The following is a 17,118-nucleotide window of genomic DNA, read 5'->3' on the forward strand; positions in this document are numbered from 1 at the left end:
GCCAGTGTCATGGCGGCTGACTTGACACTATATATAAAATTAGTAGGACATATATAATTAGGGACACAGTGGGGACATATATGTATAATAAGGGACACAGTGGGGACATATATGTATAATAAGGGGCACAGTGGGGACATATGTATAATTAGGGACACAGTGGGAACATATATGTATAACTAGGGACACAGTGGGGACATATATGTATAATTAGGGACACAGTGGGAACATATATGTATAACTAGGGACACAGTGGGGACATATATGTATAACTAGGGGCACAGTGGGGACATATATGTATAATTAGGGGCACAGTGGGGACATATGTATAATAAGGGGCACAGTGGGGACATATATGTATAATTAGTGGCACAGTGGGGACATATATTTATAATAAGGGGCACAGTGGGGAGATATATGTATAATTAGGGGCACAGTAGGGACATATGTATAGTTAGAGGTAGAGTGGGGACATATGTATAATTAGGGGCACAGTGGGGACATATATGTATAATAAGTGGCCACATATATGTATCATTAGAGGTACAGTGAGGACATATATGTATATTTAGGGGTACAGTGGGATATATATAATTTGGGGCATATATATAATTATTGGAACATTTATAATTTGGGGAAACTGCGTTACATATAACTAGGGGCACAGTGGGGACATATTTATATTGAGGGGCATGGTGGGTTATATATATATATATATATAAATATTAAGCACAGAGTGAGGGTATATATTTGTACCTTTCCACCCAAAGTAGTATTCTGTCATTATTTGTGGGTCTGCACGAGGAATCATACAGGGGGCGCCAGTTTTGGGGGAATGGGGCTCATGTGCTCCTGTTTTGGTTGAGCTGAGGTATCAGGAGACGTGCTGTGGTGGAAGGAGGGTTCGCAGATGATAGGAATGTTAATGTATATATACCATATTTATAGGGCCATGACGTCACGACGGAGTGTATGATGGGAGTTGTAGTTCTCCGGCCTCCACATTCTGCTTTCTCTTGTACCTGGGGAGATGATTGACAGGGCGTTAGCCGCGAGCCGCTCACGTGACCAGGGCGGGACACTCCCCTCCGCTGGCAGCAGGACACGCCCCCGGCTGATGATGACGTATGACGCTGCGTGTCTGCCGGAAACCGCCGCTCAGTGACCGGGCCGGGGACAGCGGGAGCGCCGGGACCGCATACACCGGGTAAGAGCCGGGCCCGGGGGAGAGACACCGCGAGAAAGGCAGCCAGGAAGCCCGGGGCGGGGGCCGGCAGCTGGAGGCTGAGAGCCATGGTGACAGGGAGGGGCAGAGGCTGGAGGAGACGCAGGGGGGCGCTGAGCGTGAGGGGGAAGGCTGGGAGCTGGGATTTAGGGTGATATGGGGGGGGGGGGCTGTGATTTAGGGGTGTCAGGGGAGGGGGGCTGTGATTTAGGGGTGTCAGGGGAGGGGAGCTGTGATTTAGGGGGTGCTACAGATGGGGGCTGTGATTTAGGGGGTGCTACAGATGGGGGCTGTGATTTAGGGGGTGCTACAGATGGGGGCTGTGATTTAGGGGGTGCTACAGATGGGGGCTGTGATTTAGGAGTGCTACAAGAGGGGCGGCTGTGACTTGGGGGCGCCACAGGAAGAGGGGGGCTGTGATTTGGGGGGCGCCGCAGGGAGAGGGGAGCTGTGATTTGGGGGGCGCCGCAGGGAGAGGGGGGCTGTGATTTGGGGGCGCCGCAGGGAGAGGGGGGCTGTGATTTGGGGGCGCCGCAGGGAGAGGGGGGCTGTGATTTGGGGGCGCCGCAGGGAGAGGGGGGCTGTGATTTGGGGGCGCCGCAGGGAGAGGGGGGCTGTGATTTGGGGGCGCCGCAGGGAGAGGGGGGCTGTGATTTGGGGGCGCCGCAGGGAGAGGGGGGCGCCGCAGGGAGAGGGGGGCTGTGATTTGGGGGGCGCCGCAGGGAGAGGGGGGCGCCGCAGGGAGAGGGGGGCTGTGATTTGGGGGGCGCCGCAGGGAGAGGGGGGCGCCGCAGGGAGAGGAGGGCTGTGATTTGGGGGCACCACAGGAGTGAGTTGTCGTCTTTTGGTGTCTTCATGTGATGGGGACGTGGAATGACAGGATCAGGGGGTGTAGTGGCAGGATGGATACATCAGGGGGCGCTAAGCTCAAAATGGGGTTTGCTGATAATGTATAATGTCCTTACACCTCTGGTCTCCATGGTCTGTCATGTGACCTGCGTTGTCATTGATGATTGCTGCCCCCCCATGTCACGGACATTGTACAGGAGCCCCAAGAATTTAGGTGTTTTGGTTCACCTTTTAGTTATGGGGGGGGGGGAGAATAAGAGGTGGCGGTGCCCGCTGGCGCGTGGTCTGTGCCTGCATAATATGTAGCTGCTGATGTTCTGCTGGAGGTGGTGGGGCAGATTCTGGCAGCGCCCCCTGGTGCACCCCCCTGTGTATTGCGGATACCTGGATACATATTTGTTACACATTGTAGCAGATGTTGTACAGGTTTACGTTGTATGTAGAGAGGATTATCCAATCCCTCTAGTAAAGGGACCCCTCAGCCCATATCCTTGTACTGATAATCTGCCTTAAAGGGGATGTCTGTCTGCGCCCCCTCCTGGGAGTATGATGAGGAGTGTTTATTACGCGGTCTGTGTTGAGCGTTGGTTACCTAAGCTCTTATTGTCACCTGTTATGTCTGAGAGTAAGAGGGGGGTTGTATCTGAAAACTGTCACCCTGCTCCCTCCCCATTCTTTTCTCATTGGGCGCTGGGTCTGGGGAGGGTGTAGGCTTCCTGCGCTGTGATTGGCTGGGCTGGGGATCACTCGCTGCCTGTGTTGTGTCTGTGGCCATAGCTGTGAGCTGACACGTCTGATCCCCAGTGCTGGGCTGTGTGTGCGGACGCCGGGGGATAGCATGGTATGTGGTGCTACGGCCCTTTAAACCTCCACCCCCTCCCCCAGGGTTCCCCAGACTTCCAGGAATTGCTCCATGTTTCCAGCCGCTTGTCCTGATCTCATCCTGCGGATGTGCAGGGTCTTATTCTTTGTGGATTTTTCCTGTCTCTGGAGTTCGGGCATCTCCTGGTCTTCTCCCCATCGTGTGCAGATCCTCATGAGTCGCTGGCGGCGAGCAGTGTCCCCATGTTTCTGGTATTTATGGAGTTAACCCTACATTACCCTGTGCTGTGGACCCTAATAGGGTGTGGGGACCGATGATATTGCTCTGTGTATATCGGATGAGCGCTATGAATGATGGGAGTTCTCTCTCATGCTGTGGGTTGTCTTTGCTCGGAGTTGTAATCTCTATAAATGTGTAATGGATTTATAATCTTCGGTGGGATCAGACCTGTAAGACCCCCACAGATCCTGAGTATAAAGGGGTGCAGGGCTATTCCCCCTACACGCGGAGCGGCTGCAGGATGGGTATTATCCCAGCCCTTAATAATTATGGACTTTTAATACGATGAGCTGATTGAGGGTCACATCTAGGCCAGGGGGGGTTGTTTACATACACTCCCTCCAGGATTGATTAATCATGCCTGCCCCGATGGACATGATGCATCAATACAGATCAGGCATGGCCGGCCGATCCTGCACCCAGAGGTCCGGATAATCCCTGCGATCCCCGCTCCATGTGCGCTTGTAATTAGTGGCAGATCTTGTGTATCCGAGCCGCCCTGTGTGATCCGTGTGGATGGTGGGAATGTGCCGGGAACATCTGTTCTGCGTATGAGGCAGATGATGAGAGGAGACACATGTTGTGACCTCTGGTACTATCCCTCCGCGCCCCTGATGGGAGCTTCCTGGCGATTTCCTTCGTAGAATAGTTTCTAATCTTTACGGACCAGTTTGTTTTCACTTCTGCTGGACCATTTACCCCGACATATGGAATAACTAGTTGGTGCTGCGGCAGTTTTGGGGTCCAGTGCCCCCAGGATAGACGGCGTGTTCTGGTCTCTGGGCCCGGTGCCTGTGTCTGCTTTTATTCTGCGGCTTTTAGAGGGTGACTAAATTATATACAGTGGGGTCAGGGGTTAGATTGTAGGGGTCGGTGTTCTGAGACCCCATTGATTGTGAGATTTGAGGTCACAGGTCCCATTGGGACTGGATGGATCGCCTGCGGCCGTGTGACTTGACCCGTATTGTGGTTCCTCTGAGGATCACGGGCAAAACCCACATGTAAATAAAAGGGAACTGCAGAGATAAGATCGGTGGTCTCAAGGCGTGTGTTACACAACTACCACTCCCATCATGCACCAGATTGCAGGGGATTGGGACATGCTGAGAGTTGCAGTTGTGCAACATCCTGAGGACCTCCGGAGCCCTGTGTATGAGGGTCTATCTCTGCGAATCCCCTTCTACTCTATAATGGGCGTCATCATAGCTGACGGTTTAGGATTTCATCTTGTCCTGTAACTTGGCAGGTGAGCGCGCACTCCTTTTATATAAGTGGCGAGTTATTGTGTATCTCCCAGTACGAGGTCGGCTTTCCCAGTGTACATAACACCTGATAGTGTGAATACCGCGCACGCCCTGTACAGATAAGTCGCGCCACATTCTCACATTACAAGATGAAACAATCGCGTCACCGGGAGACAAAAAGTTTTGACAACTTTTCCGTTTCCTTGTAAGTTTACAAGACCTCAGAGCGGGGATGGGTTACAGCGCAGGGTCTGGTTACATCTCCTGGCTATGGGGGGAGGCCACTTAACCATCGCACTGCCAGAGCCACAGGGCACCCAGCACTCAGTGCCTACTGGGTCCTGGGCACTGCCCTAGATGTGCCACCTGCAGTGATGTAGATGTGATACGTGAACATTTTCCACTTTCTGCATCTATGGGCGACACGTGTCAGACAACAGATCTAGATGTTGGTCGCCCCAATCCCGTTCTACTGCACTGGGCGCACTGGTTACTACTGGTGGCACCACCGCTCTTCTTTCCGGGGGGCTACCTTGACCTGAAGTCTATATTTCTGATTGGGTGGAATGGTAATTCCGCTATATATGGCGTATAATGTGCTACCCAGTAGTGATGCCATAGGCCTGGCAGTGCCCACTCTTAGAGCCACAGAACCCCGTGTAAATCACCAGAACTAAACCGGGTGGGGGGGGGGTGTTCTGGGATTGAGGATGCGACTTTCTCTGAAGATGTCAGATTGGACATGGGCACATCCCGGCACCATCATGATCACCCTGTTACATTGTAGATGTTGTCTTATATTTAGACATGGGGGCGGGCACTGCCTTGTTGTGATCATGTGATTACATTCCTCCCGTTCTACCAAGGTCGCTGCATGGTGTGATCAGACATCGCTCAAGGATTTCCATCCCGTTAGCAGAGGAGAAGTTACGGAGACCATACACAACAGATTTGGGCCGCTTCTCCTATACTCGTCTTGTCTGAGTTTGCATGTGTTTACAGGGTAGTAGCTGTTTTCAGAGATCTATAGCATTGGGAAATGTAAAATACTACAGTCTTGTGCTGATAACATTCATCTAATGTGTATGGCCACGGCAAGACCTACACCATTGATAGTCGCTCTATTGTCGCCTCTCCATAGACACACACAGACAAGGTAGTGTTTGGCAAGGCATGATCGGTCTTGTAGTCCCCGCCTGACATGTCTGAACCTGCTTTAAAGAGATCTTATTGTAAAGGGACAAGGGTATCAGGTCCCCAGTGTGATATATATGGGCAGAGGATTGTTCACCTTCCTGCGTCGCTCTGTTTATCAGTCGCTCTCGGGTGTCTTTTATCTCGTTGCCCTACGTCTATATGAAGGTCATTGGGGACAGCGCGACCGTCAGAGGGCGCAGCAGTGTCACCCATGAGCTTCCTGCATCTAGAAGGAAGGGTATTGGTGCTAGATATGGGAGCAAGGAGTTGTGACCCAGCGGACACACGGATGGTTCCGTAATTTGTTACATAATAACAAATACATGCGGCATGTGCACCCCTGGGGACAGGACCTCCAACCACTATGGGGCGCTCTCATTGACGGCCAGATACTGGGTGCCCATAGTCAGGTACGTGGTGCCACATAGCACAGGGCACTCATACACTAGGGTCATCGTCCCTGGAACTGATAACCTTGGTCCTTGTCGCCCCTCCCCCTTGTCATTAATCATTGTCATCCCATAGATCCTCTGCCGGTCAGTGAGTGTCCAGGAGTTCATGGGAATTTGCAGACTGATGTGTGATGGGGGGGGGGACACAAATACCAATATATTACAGATCCTGTAGATTGCAGAGTCGCAGGTCGGTAAGGACGTGCTGTAGGGCTTGCTCCACCATGCTTTACACTGCAGCTCTACTTCTTGTGTTCGCAATATGTCTCCTCTCCTCCTTCTCTTTACAGAGTTTACTAGAATATTTTCAGAGATTGTCTGTCTGAAATCCCTGTTTCGGTTATCGCATTCCGAGGCTGTTGTGCTGCCGCCATGCTTTACACTGCAGCTCTGCTTGTCTCCTCCCTTCCCCATCTATTCCTCTCCCTCATATTTGGTCTCTTCAATGGACTGAACCACTCTGAGATCTTCTAAAACCACCCCCCTGTATTATCACACGCTCCGTTCACTCCTCCATGCTTTACACTGCAGCTTTTATTACTTTCCTCTATATAGCGGACTCCTTGATGGTCACTTTAACACCCAGCCCTTCCCTCTGTATTCGGAAGCTCAGTCACTCCTCCATGCTTTACACTGCAGCTCTGCTCTACAAGGTCTTTTTAATTGAGTGAACCACCAGGATGCTGCCTGAAGTCACTGCTCAATCCGTCCTTCATGCTTTACACTGCATCCCTGCTCCTCATATTATGCTTATGGTAGAATATAAGGACATCCATTACTCGGGGCTTCATGTCTTCCCTGTTTATGGTCTCGGCGTCCTGTAGAAGGATCGCAGGTCTCGTACATGACATAAGTGCAGGATTACAGTATGTAAGACATTCCCGGGGGCTGATGTCACCCGGAGAGAGCGGAAGCTTCCATCCTAAATACTCCAATCCTCCGCAGATCAGGAAGAAAGTGCCGGGGATAAACCTCCATTGTTGTGTAAGGGCGGATTCCTGCCGAGCTCCGGCTCTTATCACTTCCAGGAATGTAGAATCCTGACGTCAGGGAATCCTGACACATTTCTAATCTTAGGAGACGGGAGACTGCGGATTTATGGGAACAGTATGGGATCAGAAACGGGGGGAATAGGGGAAAGAGACGCTAAGCCGCTTAGAAGAGATGAAAATCCTCAAGCCAAGCCAAGCCCTTCAATCGTCCTCTTTTTAGCATGAATTCTGTTGATCTGTAGCTGGGAAAGTTGGGTGACCGGCAGGATGGTGGACGTATGGTCTTGTGTAGGATGGTATAATGTATAGTTATGGCTTGGGACCCCCTAATGTTTATCTGTACCCAGGATATGAATATGGGGCCCAACTAATACCCACGGTGTGTTATAGGATGTGTTATGGGAAAATCTGCCCCCTGCTGGCCGCACATATTTAATTTCCAGTCTCTATTTGACTATAAGTGACCAGTGACTACAACTCCCAGCATTATTATAAGCAACATACTATTAGAGCATTCTGGGAGTTTAGGTTCTGCAATTGTTGATGTAGCCGCCATCTTTCTTATTGTACGTTCTGCGTTCTCGCCGGGCAGGAGGCTTTTCTAATTGGCGCTGCCGCGTGTTCATGTGTCGGCGCCAGCTACATCTTCCTGCTAAATCTCTCCCTCATTAAGTCCATCTTTCCTTCCACATGATAAAGCCCCCCCCCCCCCCATGGCACCGCGTCTACGTGAAGAGTCTGCATTGTGTCGCCGCGCTCCGTAAATGGTCGCTACTCGAGTAAATGTTGTTTTCATCATTTTGTCTCTTAGATTTCCCTAAACATGGACAATGAAGAAGTCCCGGAGTTTATGAGCCCGAAGGAAGAGATTGCCTACTGGAGAGAGTTGTCTAAGACTTATAAGCAGAGGTAAGGCCCTGGGGATGACCTTACAAGGAGAGTCTAAAGGGCCCCGCTGACCCACCTGTCCATGCCATACATTGTGCTAGATGCAATACCAAGTGTGGCCTCTGTATAATGTATGGTGCATAGAGCTACACACCATTTGCAGCAGCTGATCGGCCGGGGTGCAGAGATCGACTCCCTTCCCGTCATCTTTGTGTTATTAATCACCTATCTGAACGCTGGGATCACTGGAGAGACCAGTGATCGGACACAGTGACACCTATATGATCAATACTACAGCCCTGAAGTACTAGGAATCTTCGAGGGGTATTCCAGGAGTTTTGATATAGAATAGGATGTCATTAGCATATGGGGCTCAGACCCTTGGCACCCCCACTTATGAGCATGCTCGAAGCAATAGGAGTATCAGTTCCATTAATCCATACGTCTTGAATGAAGCGCGGTCCCATTTCACTAAGTGGGACTGATCTGCAGTTCCTGGAACAGCCACTATACAACAGACAGCACTGTGCTTGGTAAAAAGTGAAGGAACGACTTCATTCATCCGAGCGCTCGGGTGTCATCCGATGAGTGAGGACGCTAGAAGTCTGACCCCCACCGATACCTATATCCACTTTAATGGGTGACTGTATTCTATGGCTTTCTCCTCCAGTTCTAGAAACAGCCTATGTGAGGCGCTATTTCTAGGAAGGGGAGGACAGAGAGAGCTATTCACTGTCTAGTCTGAAGGGAACTGGCCTATGTGGGTTTCCAGAATCGCTCAATATTTCACCCTCTTTAACCCTGTAGTTACCAGGAAGCCCGTGACGAGTTGGTGGAGTTTCAGGAAGGGAGCCGGGAGCTGGAGGCCGAGTTGGAGACGCAGCTGGTGCAGGCGGAGCAGAGGAACAGAGATTTGCTTGCGGATAACCAAAGAATCAAATACGAGGTGGAATCGTTGAAGGTGCGAGCCTGCCCTCTTGATGCTGGGGGTTGTAGTACAGCAGCGGTCAGAGGGTAAACGAGCTTTTCCTTGTCTCCTCGCAGGAGAAGCTGGAGCACCAGTACTCGCAGAGCTACAAGCAGGTGTCTCTCCTGGAGGATGAGCTGAGCCGTGCCCGGAGCATCAAGGACCAGCTCCACAAGTATGTGCGGGAGCTGGAGCAGGCCAACGACGACCTGGAGCGAGCCAAGCGGTGAGTGGCCACCCCCCATCGGGGTGTCGGGGGGGGCTCTACAGCTGGGATGAGGGGTGTTTGATTGATGTGGTCTTTTTAGGGGGTGTCATTGGTTCTGACTGAGTGCCTGTAGATATTTCTCCTTCCTGCGCACTCGGCTGCGGGGGGGGGCCACCCAAACTGGGTCATGAAAGGCGAGCGCACAGTCATCGCACCTCCTAACGAGACAAAGCAGTGATTCAGGGAGTGAAATGAGTCGTGTAGTCAGGTAATGAGTCTCGTAAAAGAGGACGGTGGGAGAACGAGAACAAAGCGCAGGTGTGTGTGAGCAAGCCGCATTAACACTTTAACTGCCACCCGCCTAGGGACACCTGTTCTGCGAGCACTCGGCCAGGTGCGTTTCACACCCTTGAATTACTACACTGCAGTAAAGCAATGCTCCTGTGACGCCTGTTCTTCAATAAAGGACTAAATAGCTTTAATCCTCCCGAAATGTCAGGAGACGGATGTAAGAGAGGATTCTTTGCGCTGACAATGACCATTTCCCCCCCTCTTCCGCAGGGCCACCATTGTGTCGCTGGAAGACTTTGAGCAGAGGTTGAACCAGGCCATCGAGAGGAACGCGTTCTTGGAGAGCGAACTGGATGAAAAGGAGTCATTGCTGGTGTCCGTACAGAGACTAAAGGATGAGGCACGAGGTACGCGTCTAAATCCGGCTGCTCGTTGTCCTCTAAGCCTGGACACAATGCTCTTTATGTCGCCTCGTACACGCCCTAAGGTGTCAACACGCCGCTAAATTAAGCTCCTTACTAAATATAGACGTATAAAGGGAGGTATTATGTGGAGGCAACACGAGGCGCAGCGCCTCGGGGGAAATATCTCCCCACCCACATGCAGCGACTCCCTATATTACTAAATACTTGTCTGCTGGGGCTTTTGGGCTGTTCTTTTGAGAAATACACAAATACAGTGACAGCTGTGTATAATCGTGTCCCGTGGCGTCAGCTCTTACGTGGTTAAATGAGGGATTGTACCTAATCATTGCGGAGATCATAAACTATGAGCATAGTTTACCATTGAGCTTATTATACAGTGGCAAGTTCCATAATGTAGCGCCACCTGGTGGTACAACGATAGAAAGGGCAGCCAATAGAAATAGGTTTTTGACTTGCTTGTCAGGAAAGGAGCACAAGTTTTCCAGTATTGCTGAGCGGTCTCCTCCTGCAGGGGAGGGAAGAAGGGGCCGTATTGTCATCAGGAGGAAGTAGATGCCCAACCTGATGCTGGGGGGGAGGCAAAGTCTGTCCACCAAGGAAGTAAAAAAAAAAAAATGTGATCTAAAAAAAATATTTAAAATGTATGACCTCAACCCTAACACAAAGGCCAGACAGAAGAAATCCGCAGTATTAATGGGGGCAGAGGGCAGGCAGCGGTGGGCAGGACTTCACAGAAGGGGATTATTTTGGTTCTGTAGGAAACATTTAGCAGATGGCTCATTAATCCTCAGATCTTTCCAACCTGCAGCCGCCTCTCAATGTTTCCTCTAATTAGCGATTGCGAATATTTTAATATTTCTTTTTATTCTTTCTGCCAGATTTACGGCAGGAACTGGCGGTCCGGGAGAGACAGACTGACGGAACGAGAAAATCCGCCCCCAGCTCCCCGACCCTAGACTGTGACAAGACGGACTCTGCCGTGCAGGCCTCGCTCTCCTTACCGGCCACCCCTGTAGGCAAAATCTCAGACAACAGTTTTACCTCTCCAAAAGGTAGGTCAGAGGAGGACATACCTGCCCCTAGAGGACCTGCATTCCACCTACCTGTATATTCATCTCCCCACACCTCAGCCTGGAGGACTTGTCTATACCTCTGGTCTATGTGATGTGTTCAGTTCCTGAAATATGGACATGCACTGTGCTTGGGGGTCCAAGCATCATGTTTACATATGATAGGAGTCCCTGCATCACCGTGTGACACTGAGAATATGGTTACATCTGTTCCAAAGGGAAACTGCGCCTCCTTGTGTAATATTTAACTCTGCTGCCTTGACTCCTACCCCTAGCATTATGTGTTGTCAGTCAATATGTGATCTCCACCAGGTCCACGTTTCACCTCTACCAGGTCCAAGTGTGTGTGAATAAGCCCTTTACTCATGTAGGAGTTATTACCTGCAATCATAAGACCAGCATCACCTATTAATCACTTAAAGGATATCTACCACCAGGATGAAGGATTGTAAACCAAGCACACTGACATGCCTGGTGTGCGCTCCCTCAGGCAGGATTTGCTCTTCTTTAAGCTTTCTATGCCCTGGTTTATAAGAAAAGAAGGTTTTAAAAATTATGCAAATGAGCCTGAGGGGCTCCAGGCTCCATTAACATCCATAGAGTCTGGAGCCCCTCGGGCTCATCTGCATAAATATACAAGCTTCTTTGTGTAAAAACCAGGCCATAAAAAGCTAATATTAAAAGTGGGTCCTGCCAGAGGGGGAACACACCAGCATGTCAGTGTGCTAGGCTTACAATCCTTCATCCTGGTGGTAGAAATCCTTTAAGACCCCCTAGTTTGTAGCATATGACCACCAGTAGTGACCTGACCATTGTGCTGTGCACCGTCCTACCTATACCCTGCCTGCACTACCAGTATAACACTCATCCTGTGGATTCCTCCTAGGTATACCAAATGGATTTGGTACCACCCCACTAACTCCGTCCGCCCGGATCTCAGCCCTCAACATTGTAGGGGACCTTTTACGAAAAGTGGGTGTAAGTATTCTGTATTTTATCTCATGTTGTATATTTTTTATATATAAATGTAAGGGGCGGAGAGATTTGGACCCCCTACTGGTCTGGTATTGATGGCCTGAAAACTTTACATTAAGATGAATGGGAGACGTGGAAGAGTTTTTAGTAGAGTCTCCTGCCGTGCACAGTGTGACTCACATGGAAGCCCCTCGTCAGCTCCAGCGTGTACCCCAGACACCTCCGGCCTTTGCCCCCCAGACCCCGTTGATTACCTCTCTCCTCTTATTCCCTCCTCCTAGGCCTTAGAGTCCAAGCTTGCAGCGTGCAGAAACTTTGCCAAGGATCAGGCTTCACGAAAATCCTACATCCCCGGCAGCTTGAACAGCAATAGCAGCAGCAATAGCAGCATATTAAACAGCGGGACAAAGTTCTCCCATCCAGCGCACACAACGTACTTCGATAAAGGGTGAGTTTATACCTTCTGGTGGTCTTCAGGCAGATCCGCAGGGACCCCTCTGTGGAGCTAGTGATACAATCCAGTTTTAGAGTTTCACGTTTATGCTGTGTGGATAGAGGGTGCGGTCACACGTCACGTTTAACGCATGCGCATGGCAACAGCTGAAGAGATGATTTGCCTTATTAAACAGCTGTTAACATTTGTTACGAAATGCTCGCGTTAACTGTTAACAACATGTGTTGACATGATGTTAACACTTGTGTTAAAAGTTGTGTTTTGTAAACACAAGTGTTAACAGCTGTTTACAGCAAATCTCTTTTCAGCTGTTGCAATGTGTTTTTAAACGCATGCGTTAAACGCGACGGATGACCGCACCCTAATTCCTTAGGTAGGTGCTGTGCATCAAGAGGTGTCCGTTTCTGTAAGTCTGCCAGTTACCAGTCACCATCTGATATGGGGGGGGTATAGGATGAGGCTTTTTGATTTTAGGGAAGATAATCCACCCATACAGCGTTTGATAGCAGCTTGTCCCCCCTCTCGCCATTCATAACACTTGCACGCTTGGCAGAGCCCAGTATGCATGTGCGGCATTGCAGACGTCAGGTAAGTGGCCGCCAGGTGGCTTTGTGTAATCTGTTTCTCTTTTCCCCCCACTAGGCAGGAAAAGGTCATATTCCCCACGTTGTTTCTGGGTAATTGCACATAGTGATAAGGTGCATGCTGGTGTTACCTCTGGGTGCCGCGCTATATATTAACATCTCCTGTTTTCAAAATGTCTGGACTAACAGCATGGGGGCGGCTCTCTATAGGTGGTCGACCTGTAGGTGCTCATACAGCTTATGACTAATGACAGGGACATTATGAAGTGTGTTCTGTACAGCAGACTACAGCTAAAAACTTCACAGATCTGACAAACCTGCAGAATCATCTGTTTTCTCCACAAAGGGCGCCACTTGTATCCACAGGTTGTGTCAGGTATTGCAGCTGAGGTGGCAGTGCCAGACGCCTCCCATGGACACTGTATACATGAGATAGCAGACAAGCATTTCTTATCCCGGGACAATAAAGGAAATCCATTGCCCACGTGAGAGCCACATCCTGGAAATGGTCTTTCCAATATCCCATGTTTTATATTTCCTGATGAGGCCGCAGCTTGTTCTAGCTTCTGCCTTCCCCCGTGTACACAGATTGACGCCTGCGATTCTGTTATTACCCCCCGAGGTCTCATCGCGCAGGTCTGTACATGTAACTGATATATAACTCTGCATAATAACTGGTGCATCCCACTAACCACCAGGGACTTGGGTCTTTGTGTGTGGTCAGTCTTTTACATGACCCCATCTACGCAGTGGATAGTTAGGTAGACGTCAAGCAATAGGATTATTTGAACAATCCCTTGCGTATGTTGTGAGTAGCAGCAGAACTGTGAAATGCAGCTTTATATTTCGGCATTGCAGCTTCTGCAGGCATGTCTTTTCACTGCTGTGCTCTGTGCTCTCTGTAGCCAGTGTTGGGTATTGTCCCTGAAGGCATCATCCCTTTTGTGTGTTGTTAAAAGCAGCAGGAATGTGGAATTTGGCCTTATTCCAGGATTGTAGCTGCACTGTAGACATGTCCTTACACTGCTGTGCTCTCTGTAGCCATTGTTTAGTATTGTCCCTGGAGAGATGTGTGATCAGACCTTTTTGCATGTTGTTAGTAGCAGCAGGACTGTGATATATAGATTTATACTTCCTTTATTGGGAGACCCCTCTGTAGCTGCAGCTCGTAATCTTCATTAACCCTCTGATTTACTGACTTCAGTATGAAAGGGCGGACATGTGATAATAACCAGGGCGGCTTTTGGATGTGGTCATCTTGTCTTGCTGTGTGCATGCTCGGGTACACGTGATCTGCGAGGTTGTGTCCTCCATCCTAGTGATGATCCTGTAAGACGCTGACCTTAGGGTCTAGTATCCTGACACTGCAGGTGACGATGCCGCTCTATTGTCTCCTCCACTATTGTGTCGTAATGGGATTATCGGGGGTGAGACGAGGCCTGACATCTGAGCGTCGTGTCTCCAACGCGTGGGTCCAGACTCTCTCACTCGCTTTATCCCCTATAAGATGACATAATTGCTTCCTCACAAAGCCAGGTCACAAGTCTTAAAGGCTCAGCGTGTGCGGCAGCGTGGTCCGGGCATGTGTGTGGCCGCATGTGTGTGAGCAGATTGCTGTCCCCCCGTGTCCCAGTCCTTCATTATTCTTCCTTGACCACTTCCAGCTGCAGTACCACTTTTCTCCACTAGCTGCAAGAAGACATTTCTCCATAGGTGACAATGCAACAGCGCCACCCCCTGCACAGTGAATTTTGTATATATATCTTGTAGGTTTTTCCGCAATATCTGAGGGTGATGATCATGGGGCTGATACTGATTAATGCTCTCTCTTCTGTGACCTCGTTCTAACAGAGCACAAACCTCCCCGCACCCCCGGCACCGCACCCCAGGGCGCACACACCCCATTATAAATGGCTGTGGTCATTTATATAGCGCCTCCCTGTTGTGTCCCCCCATGTGTTGTATCGCCTCTATGCTCTGTTATGATGAAGGCGCAGAACTCCCACTAGGAGCGCTCTACCTGGTGGATATTGGGGGTTATGGTTTTTTTTGCAGGCTGCTCTGCTCCATCCTTGGAAACGGAGTAGGTAATTCTAGGGGAAGCAAATTGGTTCTGTCTGTTTCCAGGACCGAACTGGGCTTGAAGGGATTCTACAGTCATTACAAGTTTGGACCTATTTGCAGGACAGGGTCTAATTTAATGATCGGTGGGGGTCTCGGTGATGGGACCCCTCAGATCTGGAGAACAGGGGACCGTTGTACCTGGAGTCGGCTGTAAGTGGTGGCTTATGTCCCGTTCAGTGCCCTATACTGGGGACTGTCACAGAACTGATTTGCTTCTCCTAAGAGAGCGCAGGTTGTTGACTACCTCCAGTCTCCATCCGTGTATTAATATTCCGTCTTTTCCCTCCGCAGGGCAATGAACGGATACGACCCTCCGGGAATACTGGGATCACGGCCGGCGTCACCCCCCGGAATGCTCCCCCTCAGCGTATGAGCAAAGGAACCTCCCGAGAACAGACTCTTATCTCTCACTCTTCACGGTTTCCTAAAAAAATAAGAACAAATTATTTGCTTCACTTTAACCTGTTCACTGCCTTTTGGAGGGAGGTGACACTGCTCCCCCTTCCTCCCGGGGACAGGAAAAGGGGTTCCCCTATATGTACTTGAGCTGGAACTGAGGCTGCGCAATATACTCTCTGCTGCCGCCATCTTGGATGCTTTGTGACCCCCCTTCTGGGACATGGCTTCTGCGACTTCCTATCAGCGTGTCTCGGTTTGCTGTACTGCTGCGAAGTGGCCGTGTCATCATCCCGGAGGCGCGGCACGACCACTTACGGCTTAATATGTCCTCACACCTCGCCCTCCGAAGGCTTTACGACGCAGCGGGTGAAGAAAGCGGACGGTTCTAGGCACCCCGCACCCGCTAAGGATGCACCAGGCTTTGGGTTCTCCAATCCAGAGCCCCCCACGATTCTCTCCAACCCCTCCCCCACTCCTCAGATCTATATTACAGGGTTGCAGCTCGGCTTGTGTCAATCAGAATGTCTATTTTATTAATTTTTCACCCCGTCCCCTTCCCTTTAAACAGTATTTAATGTCTATGGGGGTCACCACCAGGGCCGTGATGCATTATGGGAAACAAATACTGTACGTGTATAACCCCACCCCCTCCCCGTATTGTCCTGTGCCTCTATTCCTGTGGATGCCTAACATGCGACACCCCCTGATATCTTCATAGATGTTACACACGGTTGAGCCCCTAAATCTATAGCCCAGGAGCCCATTTTTCAAATTAGACCCCCAATATTAGTGAGCGCCATCATATGGACGACAAGGTTACATTCCCTCACCCTCGTCTCTTCTGGACTTTTACATTCAGTAAATTTGCTTAATTGCAATTTATACTCCAGTCACATCCAGAGCAGCATTCGATTTGGTGTCTGCAGGCTGGAAGGTTAAAGGGGAGATGTAGCTTTTCCATATTGTGCTATACAGTGTTTCCGGATGGTAGGTCATGACTTGCCTGCTTGACAAAGGGCAGCTCTAGGTGCGAATGGAGTATTTACGAAAAAAGTTATCCAGCGGTTCTGATGTGTAGTAAAGGTATCCTTTAAAGGGGTTGTCTGAGAATCGGGAAAGGGCAGGTTGTACGGAAGAATAGAATCAAGGAGTTCAGTACACGACACTCGGGACCCAGAGTGCACATGACCACTGAGCCGATCCCTGGTGCTCTAGTCATGTCTGGCTCAGTGGCTACATGCACAATGTACCTCACCCATCCGAGACCAAGATCTGCCCCTTCCTGGTTATACAGGTTCTCAGACAAACCCCTTTAAAGCCCTCAATATGGCTTTAATATTGCAATATTAGCATCACGTCGATTCCAATATGATATAGAGACCGGTCATCGCAGCCTCTTATGTGTAGGATGCATCTCCAGACCCTTTAGAAGGGGTCGTACAGGGGTGGAAAATCATGATCGCCGTGGATTAGTATAGAGGTTGTGTCTGGTGTTGTAGCCCTGTTTCCATAAAGTGAGTAGGGCTCAGCTGCAGTACCACACATGACCTGTAGACAGTGATGGCGCTGTTTTTATAGTGCTATAATACAGACCCGCCTACGGCAGACTAGAAGGGTCAATCGGTCACCTCCAGTTATGAATTGGACAGGACTCACTGAGCACTTTCACGCC

At 50.1% G+C, this 17,118-nt stretch overlaps 1 protein-coding gene across 4 annotated transcripts; it reads left to right on the plus strand.

Moving 5' to 3' along the window:
• The first annotated feature begins 1,052 nt into the window (after positions 1–1,052).
• NDEL1 (nudE neurodevelopment protein 1 like 1) lies at positions 1,053–15,508 on the plus strand. Of its 4 annotated transcripts, XM_072112603.1 has the most exons (10): positions 3,127–3,148; positions 7,873–7,970; positions 8,757–8,910; positions 8,994–9,142; positions 9,686–9,822; positions 10,719–10,892; positions 11,797–11,888; positions 12,167–12,333; positions 12,982–13,016; positions 15,339–15,508. In XM_072112603.1, the coding sequence occupies exons 1-10, from the start codon at positions 3,140–3,142 to the stop codon at positions 15,344–15,346; spliced, it is 1,023 nt and encodes a 340-aa protein (XP_071968704.1). In that variant the 5' UTR covers positions 3,127–3,139; the 3' UTR covers positions 15,347–15,508. The 4 variants fall into 4 exon arrangements, with proteins under 4 accessions (XP_071968703.1, XP_071968706.1, XP_071968704.1 ...); XM_072112602.1 differs by lacking the exons at positions 3,127–3,148; positions 12,982–13,016 and adding an exon at positions 1,053–1,207; XM_072112605.1 differs by lacking the exons at positions 3,127–3,148; positions 12,982–13,016 and adding an exon at positions 2,810–2,915.
• Positions 15,509–17,118: the final 1,610 nt, after the last annotated feature.

The sequence above is a fragment of the Engystomops pustulosus genome, chromosome 6 (assembly GCF_040894005.1).
Source record: "Engystomops pustulosus chromosome 6, aEngPut4.maternal, whole genome shotgun sequence".
NCBI lineage: Eukaryota > Metazoa > Chordata > Amphibia > Anura > Leptodactylidae > Engystomops > Engystomops pustulosus.